This window comes from Watersipora subatra, chromosome 3 (assembly GCF_963576615.1).
Source record: "Watersipora subatra chromosome 3, tzWatSuba1.1, whole genome shotgun sequence".
Taxonomy (NCBI): domain Eukaryota; kingdom Metazoa; phylum Bryozoa; class Gymnolaemata; order Cheilostomatida; family Watersiporidae; genus Watersipora; species Watersipora subatra.
The window spans coordinates 59,949,424-59,966,502 of NC_088710.1; the positions used below are offsets into that span (position 1 = coordinate 59,949,424).

At 38.0% G+C, this 17,079-nt stretch overlaps 1 protein-coding gene across 1 annotated transcript in view; it reads left to right on the plus strand.

Annotated features, from left to right (window-relative positions):
• The window catches only part of LOC137392123 (protein mono-ADP-ribosyltransferase PARP14-like), a 57,662-nt gene extending 42,296 nt beyond the window's left edge, over positions 1-15,366 (plus strand). The window contains exons 18-22 of the mRNA XM_068078752.1: positions 6,940-7,191; positions 7,448-7,598; positions 7,740-7,879; positions 8,980-9,163; positions 14,629-15,366. Of these exons, the coding sequence (XP_067934853.1) occupies positions 6,940-7,191; positions 7,448-7,598; positions 7,740-7,879; positions 8,980-9,163; positions 14,629-14,912 (1,011 nt within the window). The 3' untranslated portion in view covers positions 14,913-15,366. The remainder of the gene's footprint in view (positions 1-6,939; positions 7,192-7,447; positions 7,599-7,739; positions 7,880-8,979; positions 9,164-14,628) is intronic.
• Positions 15,367-17,079: the final 1,713 nt, after the last annotated feature.

Below are 17,079 nucleotides of genomic sequence, written 5' to 3' on the forward strand. Positions count from 1 at the left end.
TGCCTACTGTTTTCACCATGGGCTTGGTCATACCAACCTTGATCAAACAGATGTGAATCCAACTGCTGATAATAATGAAGAAGGTGACACTGTGAGAAATCTAAATCTGGTACTACACACCATAGATCCTACATCAAATGTGACAGCAAGTAGGTAATCTTGATGAACCTATGATGTTACATTATCATGAACTCGACCCGATAAAGGGCTAAATTTATGACTGTCAAGGGTGCCTAACAAATGTTTTAAAAATAGTGTTACTTTTCCTTAAATTCAAGTTGCTGCAGACATTAATGTTGCTGAGCATTTGAGTGATGCAGAGATTGTGCAGTCCGTGACATCTTGTGGTACTCTGGATGATTCCGATAGAGAGGATGAGGCTGAGATTGATGAACCTGATCCACCTACCATGGCTGATGCAAACAATGCTTTAGATGTCTTCAGACGTTTTATAGATACGAGAGAGTGCAAGGACTATAATACCTAATTAAAATCTGTTTCTACAATCAGTTACACTGTTGATCTTTGTCAACAAAATACCTTGTCGCAGACTACAATCGATAAGTTTTTTAAATGAAACGACTGATTAGATGTAAAGCATGCGTTTTTGCATTGGTCGTAAATGTTTACTTATGTCAAGTTTCAAAAAATATCAGAAAGTATATATATTTTTCTATTGGGCTGAGATTTGTTTACAGTTTTAGGTGATGTGACTACCAAGATGTTTTAAGTTGAAAATTGGCAAAATTGATCTCGAGTGAAACACTCCGAAGAAATAAATATATTTTTTTCTGAGCGTTTTAACCGCGATTAAGTTTGGCTAATTTTATTCTGAAAATGGTCTGGCTGTCACATCGCCTAAAACAACACACAAATCTCAAGTGTTAGAAAAATATCTATACTTTCTGATAAATACTTTGAAACTTTGCAACAAACAACCTATACTTTGGATTTATATATACATGTAGTTTGTATATGTATCTTCTATCCACTATATGTATGCTCTGATAACTTGTATATAACTAGTATATACTAAAGACCAGTATATGCATACTAGTCTATATATATACTAGTTATATATATATATATATATAACTAGTACATACATGTATATAACTAGTATGTATATACTAGTATATATATATATATATATATATATATATATATATATTAGAGCTGCACAACGATTATAGAAATTAATCGCGATTAATAGCTGGTCTGACCCAATTAATCTTCGATTAATCTTAGAATTAATCTAGTAAAAACCTGCATATTCAAAAACACATAATACAGCTACATATAAATTAATTATATTTGAGACAATTGTTAGCAGTAGTACATGTTATGTACAATGTACTTAAGTTACAATCTAATAATTATTATGAGTGTGAAAACTGTCTATGAAAGGCTATAATTAAGTCAGCCAAGATTTTAGGCAGCACAGTTTATTCACATTATCTGAATAAAGAGATGCCCTCTTCCTACATACAATATTGCCAGCTTTAGAGAGTAGCCACTCGCAGGGGACGGTAGTAGTAGTTATTGTCTGTGACAGCTGGTGATGATTTCTGCGCGGTAGGATGAGAATTACGTGTAGTTAAAATATGTCTTAATGATGATGTGCTGTGGTGGTAGGCAAGTTCTTTCTGGCATATGCTGTACTTCGCTTTCTTGTTTACGCTTCCAACAACTTACAGAAATGCGCTACTTAGGGTGGAAGACAGTTTTCTGCTTTCATGTTCCAATGAAGTCTCAATCTTATAGTACTAATATTCTGAAACTGAAATATGATTGTGATTTTTTTGAAAAATGAAAATACATGTATAATTTAGTTAAAAAAGTTTTTAAAAATAAACAAAAATAGACTGTAAGATAAATATTAAATAATACTAAAATCGCTTTTGTTGCTATTACCTAGAAACATGTTCGAACAGCTAACAACATAGATGCTTAAGCCTGGCTCCCATATCGATTGCGAGACTCCGACGGTAAAGCCCGGTTCCCATATCGATTGCGAGACTCCGGCGGTAACAGGCGCAGCAAAACGCTTGCGACGCTAGGCTCGGCGGGATATGTTCACATAAAAGCCACATCGTTAATAATATCGTAACCATAATTGCGTAATCAAATAAAATGTTCGCTCGCCATGCTGTTCCTATAATGGTGACCTTTACTCGTACAGTGCATTTCGGGAAGGTTTTGCCTGCGGCCGTTTGCGAAATTTGAACAGCGCTAAACTATTGCGATGCCACCGGCAACTACCAGCGGTCCTCGGCGCACACCTTCCCATTTCATCGCTAATAGCCTGCGGTGTGTCGCCGGTGCTTTGCGACGTATATGGGAACCCGGCTTTACGGCTAGATCGGCACGGCGCTTGTGCATTGCATTGTATAAACAAGTTTAATGTTAGCGACTCACTTTGTGTTTTCATAGTTGAGTGCAAAATAATTGTGGTTGTAATTTATTGGTAAGAAAGTGTTGCTTGTCATAATATTTATTTGTTAGTAAATTAAATGGTAGTAACCTGCTACGTTAGTATTACTAACATATGGTACTATACAATACAAAGCAAAGGAACCACATCAAGATCAGCACCTCGGTTGCATTTTAATTGAAGATTAATTGGCCCAACTCAGTTAATCGTTTATTTGTATTGATCAGTTAATCGTTTAATTAACGCGATCATTTTGCAGCTCTAATATATATATATATATATACTAGCTGCATTACCCGCCTACAGGAACAGATTCACGTGCAGCATAAGGTTTATATAGAGTTGTCTTTCATACTGTAAAACAACTCTAAATATACAGTCTACTGAAATCGTTATCCTGTTCAGAGTATGCGTGCACATATACATGTCAATGTTGGGGAGAACAATGGAAAACTGCAATGTGTTTTACAGCTAGATGTGTGTAAAATCTAGTAAATATTCTAGATTCATGCATCTGTTCATACCCGTCTATATTTGCAGTTGACAATCGTACACTTCTGCCGCTGAGCCCCCGCCTCGGCTGACCAGTCTTTACCCGCCTCGCAGTTGACAATCGTGCTCTTGCACTCGTCTCGCAATCAATCGCTTCGCACTCGCAATCAATCGCTTCGCACTCGCAATCAATCGCCTTGCAATCAATCGGCCCGCCTCGCAATCAATCGCCTTGCACTATCCTCGCAATCAATCGCTTTGCACTCTCCTCGCAATCAATCGCCTCGCAATCAATCGCCTCGCACTCGCCTTGCAATCACCTCCCACTCGCCTTGCAATCACCTCCCACTCGCCTCGCAATCAATTGCCTCGCACTCAATCGCCTCGCACTCGTCTTGCAATCAATCACCTTGCACTCGCAACCAATCGTCTCGCAACCAATCGCCTCGCAATCAATCGCCTAGCACTCAATCGCCTCGCATTCGCCAACTCATTTATCCGTAAAGCCGTGCCTGGAGACTCTCCCTGTACTCGGGGCGAAAAAAGTCTCCTGCGCATCCCCGAGTGACGCCACGGCCTCAAGCCTAGCTGTGCTATCCGGCGTTGCCCGGGTAGTAAAAAAAGTCTTTGCACAGAAAATCTATTTGTATTTAACATATATAACAACAATTGCCATTCTAACATTCGAACTACATGTGCATAGGTAACATGAGAAAATATGATAGGTAACCTATCATGAGAAAAGTGTTTTGTGATAAATAATAATTGAATAAATAAATAATTTGAGAGAAAATTAAAACAGCTGTAAAGTTTATCAAACTTTGTCAAACAACTGTAACTTTTCAAACTTCATATCATGAGAATAAGGTTTTCTGCCAGTCTAATAAATTAAAAATAATAAAACAATTGTAAAATGGATTAGATGTAAATTTAAAATAGTTAGCAAGTAATAGCTAAATTAAGTCGGTTTTGCAACAATTACAATAAAAGATGATACGTAATGATACAATTAATACAAACTGAGAAAACAAAATAAAATTCATGAATATGTTGAATTAATAGTAGCAATTCTTGCATAAAAATGTGTGGGTATAAAAAGGTTACTGTCCCACCAGAAACTATCCATCAATTCTTTGAATACGACGATACTAAAAAATATGACAGAATATCATAGTATTTTGTAGTTGAAATTTTATTAGAACAACGTCTGCCAAAAATGGTTGATTAAAATAATAATATTAATAATAAAGACTGGAAACTAATCAAGTAATAATAACAGTGATAGGGAAATGAATAATGTTTAAACTTCAAACACGATACTCAATTTATGTTTAAAAGAATGCAAGTTGAAATAATAACAATGATGAAACAAACTTTAAAAAACTTATATTATAAACTTCAAAAGTCATAAGAAGTTTATAAATGTAATAAGAGAATTTAAATTTATATATCTATATATATATTTCTCAAAGTATGTAAAGGTATGTAAATATAAGAGAGTGGAGAATAACTGATACTTGCAATCTTACATGATAAATCTTACAGTAATCTTGCAAATGTTTGTTGTAAAATGTGAAATTAATTACGAAAAACTAACTGGTTAGGTTTAACAGGAAATATGTGTAAGCTAATACATCTAGTTGTACAACCCAGCGTTGCCCGGGTAATAAAAAAACTGAACAGAAAATTGATTTGTATTTAACATATAACAACATTTGCCATTCTACATAAAACAACTTGAAAGGTTTTCAAACTTACTTTGTCAAACAAATTTTAAACTTCATATCATGAGAAAAAATTTTCGTGCAGGTCAAATAAATTTTAAAAATAAAACGACTATAAAGGGTTTAGATGTAACAGTGAAATAATTAGCAAGTAATAGCTAAATTGAGTCTGTTTTGCTACGATTACAATATGAGATGATTCGGTAATGATACAATTAATACGAACTGAGAAAACAAAATAAAATTCATGAATATGTTGAATTAATAATAACAATTCTTGCATAGAAATGTGTGTATAAAAAAAGTTACTGTTCCACCAACAGCTATCCATCAAAACTCTGAATACGACAATACTGGTACGGCGATATGTTATGTAAAAATAAAATATTGTAGTGCCTTTGTCTTATCAAAGGTGAGAGAATCTAGATGTTATTCCTACTCGTGGTAATACAATCGTCTGCGTGAAAAGTAGTGACCTTAACGGCGATTTAGCAATTGAACCTTAAGAAAAGCCAGAAATAGAGGTTCAGAAAAACGGCATCGTGTTTCATAGAGTTAATAGAATTTAATCGCTTAATTCTAATATCGAGAGAGTCTATTGTCGATATCGTTTTGCCGAAAACGAATCAGCCCTAATACGTCGAGGACAAAAAAGCATCGCGTGTCAAGAAGCTAAAAGAAAGTACATGAGTTGTAATTATTACGTCATTTTTGTGTAAAAACGGCAAATGATGAATAGGTTATATATAGAGGCGTGCTAACCGGAGATTCTCGTTAATGCGCCCTAGATATCTAGTAGCGGTTAATAGTCCGAAAAGTACGGTACTCTATAAAGCGGACAGACAGATAGATAGACAGACAACGATTGCCGTTTATATAGTAGATATATATTATGCCTTAGTATGTACAGCACACCCTCAAGATACGATTTTGATCCGTTCCAGGGCTGGCATGGTATTGTGAAAAAATCGTATGAGGGGATACAGAAACCATAGTAATTATATAATGCAAACATATCCTGGTGAAAATCGTCAAAATTTTATCGAAGTGCTGGACATGATAAAAATTAGTAGCCAAATGGTATGTTAACCTTATTAACTATAGTTACCTACACTAACTTTATTATATTTAGTGAATTTATAGGCTATGATCTGTAAAATGTAACATTACAATGCTCTATGAGCAGTACTACGTACCATAGAAAATTCTTACCATTAAGACAGACGTACGCATAACAAAAACTTTGAATTCACTTCAAATAAATTTAGCTTACTAAACGCACACACTAAAGCTAAGTTTTAGTATGTATTTTTAACTATTTTACTGAATTTCAATTTTTATCGCTTAAGTTTTATCACTTATCACTTTCTGTCTTTGCTTTCCCTATTACTTTTAGCGGACCTGTTTAAAACTTTTTTTAACTTAAGTCAGCAAGAAAACCCAAACAATGCTGTTTTCGTTGTGAAGTGAATTTTTGTTAGCAGCGTAAGAGAGGTGGTCTGACCACTGGACCTTTTGTATGAAGGGATCGCAACTTCAACTTTGCTACTGGTTTTAAGGGAAAAGATTACCGTTTTACACATGAGAATTGCTGAACTGAAAGAAATCTGTCATCATGTCTCTTTTAGGCGTTGTGAAAGTATTTTCGGCGATCAGCATTTCGGTGCCTTTGTTATTTTGACATACATAATAAGTGTACAGAAAAGAAAAAAAAATTGTATACAACATGTGTAAATGATGAGACATTTTGTGATGTCCCATCATTTACGCATGTTGCACTTCATAGCTCCAGAACTACTATTTTGAAAGCAGTAAATTGTATATTATCTAAAAGCCAAGAAAGTACTGCATCAATTAATTCAAAGAATTTTATAATGGTAGCAAATGTGCATATGTAGTTGGCATCAAATAACTCTAAATGTCAAATTATTATTTATGAACACGCCCATATATATATATATATATATATATATATATATACTGTATATATATATATATATATACTGTATATATATATATATATACTGTATATATATATATATATATATATACTGTATATATATATATGCCTTATAGTACATAGGCTTTATAGTATGTATATGGCATATATATGTGTATGTATATATATATGTATGTACATATGTGCGTGTATGTGTGAATCTATATTTTTATGCTTTTTTGATGTTTTGGCTGACAGTGTTTGACGGACAGAAGAAGAGTAAAGAAGTGGTTGCTATGTGCTAGAAGGCAAATAGAATTATATTTATAATAGTTAAACTGTTCTTTCAGCTGGAAAGATTACAGACAGAGGCGAGGAAGTTGAATGTGAAACTTGAAGTTGACAAACGCCTGTGCAACATAAAGATGGTTGGCCTCAACAGACAACTCATTATGATGAGTGATTTCATAGTTAAAGAGTTGAAGAGGATCGAGAAGAAGATACACGACAAGAAGGAGGAAGTCTTGATAGCACGTGCTATCCAATGGAAGTATGAGGATGCATCCGCAGATTGGGTCAATTTTGATAATGTTACTAACAAGGTGAGTGAATGTCTTGCTCACAAGCACAGTTTACGGTACATCAAACACATGCTTTGATTGAGACTATAGGTAATAGCCAGCTTTTATTTGTACTTCAACCTTTAGAAGCACTTTGGCGTCTGTTGCATCGGTTCTCATACTTTGTGGGTAGAGATCAGCTGCATAAGGGAGTTCATGTAGTTGTTTGCCATATTTTAATGCAGTCTTACAGGAATACAGAGTTACACAAGATCAGTGATATTATTTAACAATGCAGGCATTAGAAGAGACATATATCAAGAACCCTCAGGCTGTCTTCAAATATGAAACAAGCAATGGGGAAGCGATATTGGACCTAAGAAAAATGGAAGGCACTCTTCACCTTGAAAAATTTAAGATCGCTAGAAAAGACCTCAGCAAGCCACAAGGTATTTTGGACTGCAAGTTTGTGAACTTGTGACCATAAAAATACATGTGACCATCATCATGTCTACTTTTCCTTGTTAAAACATGTTTCCTTATTGTATTTTGTGAAAGGGCTGCAGATAAAATGTAGTTACTACTTGCAGGTTTGGAAATGCCATCACACTGGGCAGCTCCCTTGGATACATACACCGAGCAAGCTTTGGTTCCTGGCACTGTTGAATACCAGGAAGTAGAAAAAAACTTCATGGCTACTCTAGGAAACCGCGGTAGTGCAGTGTTAGAGGTTTGTTTCTCTAATACTTTTGTTTTGTTGAGAAATACAGCTGTTAGTAAGTTGAGAGGTATTACTGTTAATATATTGAGAGATATTACTGTTATTATATTGAGAGATATTACTGTTATTATATTGAGAGGTATTACTGTTATTATATTGAGAGATATTACTGTTATTATATTGATAGATATTACTGTTATTATATTGATAGGTATTACTGTTATTATATTGAGAGATATTACTGTTATTATATTGAGAAGTATTACTGTTATTATATTGATAGGTATTACTGTTATTATATTGAGAGATATTACTGTTATTATATTGAGAAGTATTACTGTTATTACATTGAGAGATATTACTGTTATTATATTGAGAGGTATTACTCTTATTATATTAAGAGGTATTACTGTTATTATATTGAGAGGTATTACTGTTATTATATTGAGAGGTATTACTGTTATTATATTGAGAAGTATTACTGTTATTATATTGAGAGATATTACTGTTATTATATTGAGATATATTACTTTTATTATATTGAAAGGTATTACTCTTATTATATTGAGAGTTATTACTCTTCTTATATTGAGAGGTATTACAGCTATTATATTGATATATATATATATATTGTATTATATATATATTCATGTTATTATATTGATAGGTATTATTTTCACTTTATTGGTGTTTAAGCGGTTGATCCCTCACTTTTGCAAGAAGAGATCTCTTTTGTGTTATTGGCGCCTTACTGGTTTGCAGACGACTCCTCAGTCTACAATGGTTACACAATTTTATTTTATATTAAAAGCTATTCTCTTCTGTGTGTGTTTACTATGTAGCAGAAGCCATTCATTCTCTGGACCAACTCATTTTCTCAACCATTTTGATGTGGTGACGTATTGCGCTTTTTAAGCCTCCAAAACTGGGTTCTCCATCTCTCGCTAACTCCTACAAGTTTAAAATAACATTTTGCTTCGTGACTCAGAGAGGTGAAGTTAGATTGGAAATTTTCTTCGCCTCTATGCATTTTACAGCTGTTTCAATTGTTTTTTCAATTCCACTAATGCTAGTGTATGTGCTTTTGTTAACTTGGTATTTTCTTCCAGATAAAACGTGTTCAAAATCCAACACTCTACCAGCACTACATAATATTGCGGAAGGATGTGGCTAAGCGACTAGGTAAAACGGAAGGCCAAGTAGAACACAGCCCTCTATGGCATGGCACAGCTGAAGATACAGTTTCTTTGATTACTAGTGGGAAGTTTGATCGTGGCTTGTCAGGCAAAAACGGTAAGCAAGGCTATTAGAGGGATGCATCATCTCAAAGAAAGAAAGCAACTCTCTGTGTCATCTTTGTATGTACATGATTTGCGAGTTTTGTATGGGTAGACTAGGCTGTGATAAGTGTAACGAACACAGTCAATAATGATAAGAAATCATCATGTTAGCCACACTGTTACATCTATTTCAATGAAATCAAGTACATAAATGAAAAACTGATGAAAAACAGTATTATATATATTTTAACTAGCTTAAGTTACACAAATTCATTGGATAAAGAAACTTAGCCAATGGCAACTACTAGATGGCAACTACCAGCCAATGGCAACCCATGACCAAACATGAGCGAAGCGAGTGTTTTGGAGCTTTATGATAAATGTATATGTGCACACAACTCCCTAAAAGTATCCATCAAAGGCCATACCAAACCCTTGTACCGAAATCCCACCAAAAAAGTTAACCATTTTTCTGTGGAGTCGTTTAAGTATAATAATGATGCAAAACACATTAAACCTATTTAAATATGTTGCCAAGTCTTTGAAAAGTGTCGACAATATCTTAAAACTTATCCATCTGATCGGATTATACATAACTAGAAAGGTTAATTTGGCCTAAAATCGCCATTAAAACCTGACAAGCCTTTTTAATCAAAATTAAGACCGGCCAACAAACTGCCCATAAAGCCGTGTGACAGATAGTAGAACCATAAAGCCGTGCGCATTTCACGAAAACAACGTGCACATTTCACTAGTCTATGGCCGAAATTACCGCTGGGATATCGTTTGTTGCTCTCTCGGAAGAGTATAGTTCATATTGGAAAAAGTTCGTTTCCTGTTACAACGGTAAAATACTGAGAATAGTAACTTTAAAATCTTGAGATTAGATTTTACTGAACTATACTTTTCCCTATTATTAGAAAAACTGAAAAGTTTGCGCACTTTCAGTAAAATCCAATTTCAAGATCTTAAAGTTACTATTTATCGGCTCACACAAACCAACTCTCTATATGTTACCGTTGTAACAGGAAGCGAACCTTTTCTAATATGAACTGTACTCTTCCCTCTCTCGAGTTCGAAACATTAATGACTTACTTGTTAACAACTTCGCTAGGGAGCGCATCACTCGATCAGCTATCAATGACAAAATCCTACAACGTAGAAGAGAGGAGACTAGACTACGCGACCTTTAACAAAACACTGCACTTATCTAACAAAACTATTTCTATTATTTTCTATATGAACTTTTTCCAAACACTTTTTCTCCTTTTTTATGTTTCTATTATTATATGTTTCCTTTGTTATTAGTTTGTGTACAAAATACTTTACATATACTTATATAGGGCTTACATATAAATCTATTTACAACATTATTCAACATCATATACCCTTATTCCATTTCTATTACTTTATATACAACTTTACATTCCACTTATGCTTTCTGTTTAAACATTCCTAACATGTTTCTAAACTTACACTTCTAAAATAGAACTTTTTCACCTTTATATATCTATTTATATTACACTACCAAATACAACTGTAATATCAACAATTAACCAATTACTCATTTACCTGGTTTCAACCTAACTTTACCTCCAAAATAAATTGTTAGCTGCACTTTTTTAGAGTCGTGCTCCCTCAAATTTATTTTATATCATCTCGAACAACTCTCTTTCACACTATATTCTGTCAATTCATGCTGACAACTACTTTTTCAACAACCAGCAGTACCCTTTATTTTTTTCCATTATCACTTTGGTCGTGGGCTGTATGACAACGGAATTTTTAGTGATATAATACTATCACTGTGTAATACCAACTAGAAGTTCTCCTGTCATACAGGGGAATTTCTAAAGTGTCATACAGGGGAATCATAAAGTGTCAGCCAAACACCTGGAAGTAGGAAGCAGACAGCTGGACGTACTGAACCGCATGAAAGGATTCTCTCCACATTCAACAGGACGGTATGTTGGAGGCACACGGGGCCCCTCAGAACCATGCCAAACGGTTCGCCGTCTGTCCACCTGCCATGCGGGAGACTGCCATGTGGCAAACACACGCCCTGTCCCACTCTTGGGTGGGAAGAACGACAAGCCACATCCAATTAACCTGGTACTGGCCAGGTTTGACCTCTATTGTCAGATGGCTAGTAAAAAGTTGTGAGGTGGGCCAGGCCGCGAAGAGCGGAGGAACCAGGGTAGCCGGAGGGAGGCAGAGGCTGTACGGGGTAGGCCTTGGCAAAAGGTAACCGTCGACCTAGTCGGCCCCCTCCCTACCACTCCGAGAGGAAACAAATGGGTACTGGTCTTCACAGACCATTTTACCCGGTAGCAAGACGCACTGGCACTGCCCGACGCTACAGCACCGGTGGTAGCAAAGCTTCTAGACGATCAGGTATTCTGCTATTTGGGGCTGCTGGAGCAGATCCACACGCAATAGGGTGTGCAGTTTGAAAGTCAACTGACGGCCGAACTGTGCCAAATCTGGAATGTGGGGAAGACTCACATATCATCCACAGGCAAACAGAATAGTGGAAAGAAATAACCGTAGACTAGACTTGTTACGGGCATTATTGCTAGCCCGTGGACAGGACGAATGGGATGTGCTGCTTCCCCAGCTGATGAGAGCATACCGAGGCACCCCCATTCCGCAACCGGAGAGACAGCAAACATACTGATGCTGGGACGAGAGCTAATGCTGCCAGACCAGCTGGGAAGTCATCTCTCACTGACTGAGTTTTTTCCAACTCACGAGCTCATACTGGAAGTACAAAGAAAACTGGAAATAGTGGACGAAGCCGTGTGGCAGAGCCAGATGAAAATCTGGCAAGAAAACGGAGGAACCTTCGCTATATGCACCCGGCGACTGGGTATGGCTCATGAACAAGGGCAGGCGTTGGAGAGAAAACCCCAAGTTGCAGGTGAAGTTGGTGGGACCGTACTAGGTCCTCAGGGCTTGGAACAACCACACACATCTGGTGGAGAGGCAAGGCCAATCATCAATACAAAGCGAGGCAAGACTGAAGCCTTATCTGCCTGCCCAGAAAGGTTAGGACAAGCCCCAGCCACCTTGGAGCCAAGAAGAGGTGGCAACATGAAGGGAGCCAGATCAGGCGGAAGGAAAGATTCACCAGGAAAGAATCCGGTGAAAGCTCTGAAAGAACCCCTGCCAATGCTGCAGCCTACCGACTGGGAGAAGCTGTTCATGGAAGCCGCAGGAAGCCGTGAGCAGATGACAACTCCTATGGAAAGTCCTGGCGAGTAATGAAAATAATAAGAGCTGAGCTCGGCAGATGATCCGCCCTGACCCAAGAAGGCTCCGGCAAAACTCGTGACGTCTCCGGCTGAACCTGAAAGGGCTCCGACTAAAACAGCCTCATTGGAACCAGTTCAGCATAACCCTAGGCTGGACCGAGTCACTAGGAGGCCGGATCGGTACGGAGATGGGATGTGTTATACAATAGAATCACCGCAAAACGGTCCAGATGTCGGAAAAATAAACGGCAAAACGGCTCTTACAGTCGCTACCAAGGCCTTCTTATTAAAGCACTCGCTCACTCCGGATGCTATCAGTTTATTAGAAAACATGGACATCGCCTGCGAAACTTCTCTGCAAGAGTTACTGACTTCGGTCACAAAAAGCTTGGAAAAAGTTGCGGGAGCACTGCGTAAACCTGTGGTAGCATATAAAGAAGATAGAGGACGGGAGGAGGCCACGAACGAAGCCAGCACGAGCCACTTCGCGCCAATTGCTTTGAAAAACAACGACGATGATGCAGAGGCACTAATAGATGAAACTCTAACCAAATAAGTAGAAGAAGTGTGCCGAGTGGTTTCCATAATCGCTGCACGAAAATGCATAGAGCCACCATCACCGAGACTGTCTTTAACCTCCCCTCCTGCCAAGGCACACTGATCAAGCAGTCCTCTCAGAGAGACACACCAACCGGGAAGCCACCCCTCATGTAAGCCAATTATCAGGACTATCAAATACCTGTCAGCACGAAACACGGTACGAGTAGAAGAGCAAGCTTAAGGAGGGAACTGCCAGATCTGCCGGTTTGTGACCAGCCGTCGGCGCATTAATTCCATGTGATACAGCACCACGCTGTGTTCGTTTGCTCGTGATTGGCAGCACGTCTCTCGGGACTAGGTGCTGCACCATCACGCTACCCACCGACTGAGAGAAGTCGACCCCATGGTGGATCTGGTAGACAGAGAAATGTGGAGACAGTTCTGCCTGGAACAGGAATGAGACTCCCTACAGATGATCGCCTGCACCCCTACTATTAGGGAGAAGACACGGCGCAGCCCACAAAGGGGTGCGCCTCACTCTACGCCAAGAAGCTGGCCATCTATAAGAACGCACCTTTTCATACCTACAGAAAACCAAGTTTCCACGAATCGCCCAGGCGCCCGTACCTTGGCCAAAGTGGTGAGACACATACCAGCCAGCCAGACACTGCGGCAGAAACAACGCAGCCGAGCACGGTTGCTGGCACAGGATGCCAATGACTAGGAGCAGGCGGCCGAGGATATGCGGGCCGTGCTACGTAATGAAAAGTTGGAGGACAAAAACGACAACTTCTTCAAGACGAGATAGAACGCCTCCACTGTGACGCCCGCCAGCACGAGACTCTCGCCCAGCTGACTCTCCCCCAAGATGTTGATTGGAGACTTTAGTCGCCAATGGAGGAGAGTGTGTGATGAAATGTTCGAGTCATACTGGGCCAGACTTGGTCAGGGCTGGGCCGTGTCAAGCCGAGCCAAGCCGAGTCTAGCCCAGTGCAACAGAGGGTCGGGGCCTCCCACTATATAAGAGCTCGCGTCACGATTGGCGAGCAGAGCTTTTCTGCGCCTGTTTCATTGCTTGTTGCATGCTTTTGACTGTAACTATTTATGAACAAAGTACAAAATGTACAAATGTAGAATATATGTATACACTTTCTGCGCTGAGTCTTGTGTTGGTAGAGTAGTAAAGGCAGCGCACAAAACCTTTACAATACTATCACTGTGTAATATGATTGATATTGTACTATCACTTTATTATGATTGATATGGTATCATCACTGTATAATACTAATGATATGATACTATCACTGCGTAATACTAACGATATGATGCTATCACTGTGTAATACCAATGATATGATACTATCACTGTGTAATACAAATGTATGATACTATCACTGTGTAATACCAATGATATGATACTATCACTGTGTAATACCAATGATATGATACTATCACTGTGTAATACTAATGATATGATACTATCACTGTGTAATACTAATGATATGATACTATCACCGTGTAATACTAATGATATGATACTATCACTGTGTAATCAGGCTTGTATGTGTAGTATTAATAAGAAATATGCACTATTAACATTGTGATCTATCGGCCCTGTTCAAAACAGTGAAACACACACTAAAGTATAAAGCTGCATTATTGCTCTGAATCTGTTGTCTTTGTAGCAACTGCTTTGGGCTGTGGCAGCTACTTTGCAAAGAATACATCTTACTCAGCTCAGGATACCTACTCGAAGCCAAACGCTCAAGGTCACAAATACATTATTCAGACAAGAGTCATCACTGGAGAGTATTGTCAGGGCAGTAATCAGATGAGGGCAGCTCCATACAAACCAAACAAACTAACTGAGCAGTATGATTCAGTTGTGGACAACCCTAACAATCCAACTATATTTGTCGTGTTTCATGATGCCTCCGCTTATCCAGACTACATCATTAAATTCCAGTAATCGTAATACTTGTATTTATACCCGCTACTAGTGCACACAGCAAGACTTTGTCAGCAGGAACTTGTATCAACCCGTTACTCATGCTGTTTTGTATACACATCCCAGTGTAGTTTCTTTCTACTTTATAATCATTTGTTCTTTTTTCTCAATTGTTTTCTGCTAAATTTTGTTTTGCTTCAAATTTTCTATCATCTGCTCCGCAATCTTAAGTGTTAATATAAATACATTGTCTAGTATATAAGATACTTCCAAGGTTAAACCAAACCTTCAAGGAGACTAAAGGATATTATATACATCGATTACTGTCTACTTAAATGTTATTATTAATATAGTGTACAGTAATCGCTCCTATTTCATGGATTCAACTAACTGCTCAAGTTTCTACATTTTCATTTAATAATGGTAACTTATTTTTTAAAAATTGCAGCCCTTTTTGAAGTGAATGAACTAAAGAATCAATATACAGTAGAAGAGTATAATCCATTTTACTGTCACTACGTGACTCCAGGGCTTTTTCTCAGCCAGCAGTGGCTTCATTTGAGTGCATGTAGCAATACACTATCAGTGCCATCACTCAGACATGAGTAGGAGGATACAGTCTATTGATTTTCTCTCAAAACAAACTGGTTGATGAAAGTGTTACAAATTCCACTTTTTGCCAGTACAGCTCAAGACCCTTTTTTAGTTATTGAATAGAAGTTTATCACTCTTCTTTCTCCTTCATTTCCAAAGAATCGCCAATAAGCACTTTCCATTATTTACCTCTTTTCTGACATCAATTCAAGAGTATTTAGCCTTCATTTTGTCTCTTTGATTCCTATCCTAGTCATGCTTTTCCGTTCAGTTTATATTTTTCTCTTACGTATTTAAAAAGACATTGTAGTATGCAAGCATACTTCAGCAAACCTTTGTATCAACTTTTCAACACTCCCTTCAAAGCTGCGTTAGAGAAGAAACTTAGGAAGAGGAAGTAGTGTTGTAGCAAGACGCTCTGCAAACCAGTCAAATTTAGCGGCGTTCCAAGTGATCGCCAGTTTTTTTAAACTTGCTTGTTCGCAAACCAAGAAACCACCGGCATTACTACCAGGTGTGCTCAAAGAAAGAAGAGAAGGTCAGCGTATTGAAAAAACTGGTGTTAGCACTGAAGACCCAGATCCCGCTTATCAGTTTAAACTTTAAAGCATCTCAATATACAGGCACAAGGGTCATGAAATATTTTATAAGTCGCTCTTGGGTGGTCGCTCGAGCCAACCGGGTGACAGAGGCTGCTATATCTACGGCTGTCCCTAAGGAAGGCATTGAAGGAGAAGGCTGAAAACTGTAGCTGTGCCAAGTGGATTGAAGTCGTCTTTAGCATGCTTTATGCTTGGTTCAGTCTCTTCCCAGGCAAACTCAATCTAAACTGAGTGTCCTGTGAAAGAGTGCTCAGTCTACCTTCTCAAAGCATGCAATGAACACAGGTCAGTATTGTAGGGGTGCATGGCAAAATGCTGTACAAACACATTACCAACCCCTGCTTGTAATAACACCTATTGGCAGTGTCAACACCCACGCTGATGCTGTGCGTGGTGGCATTAAATATTTCTATGTAAAAAATGGAAGAAGTCATCACTTACCAGTCAGAGTTGTGAAAGAAGGGCCAGTTGAACAAGTGTCATTGGTCACAGACAAGTTTTTCAGCGAACTCAATGTACAAATGAAACGAGATACAAAAAACCACCTTTTCTGCTTTGTAACCTTTTGATATGTTAGTTCTGGGAGAACATAACACTAATACTGTGGAGGACTGGGACATACACCAATTATTACGCACAAATATACATCCTTACTAGCACTTGCCCGAATTTCCTGAACTTCCTTTCCATTATATAATCGTATTCCTGAACTGCCTTTCTATTATATAATCGTATGTTTATCCTGTGTGCAAATCCTATTATATCCTGTGCATTCTTTGTGTTATAAATAGACTGGTGGGCGGAGCTAGACCGCTATATAAGCCAGCGCAGCGAGTACACAAGTTGTGCTTGATATCACTCGATCTTGTGAACGCATGTTGTTGAAGCTATCATTAATAAACCTATTACATACTCGCAAGAACTGATTATATTGACGCCTGCCTGGTTGGCTCAACGATTATGCAAGCAGGCTCATTGTAACCATCAAACGG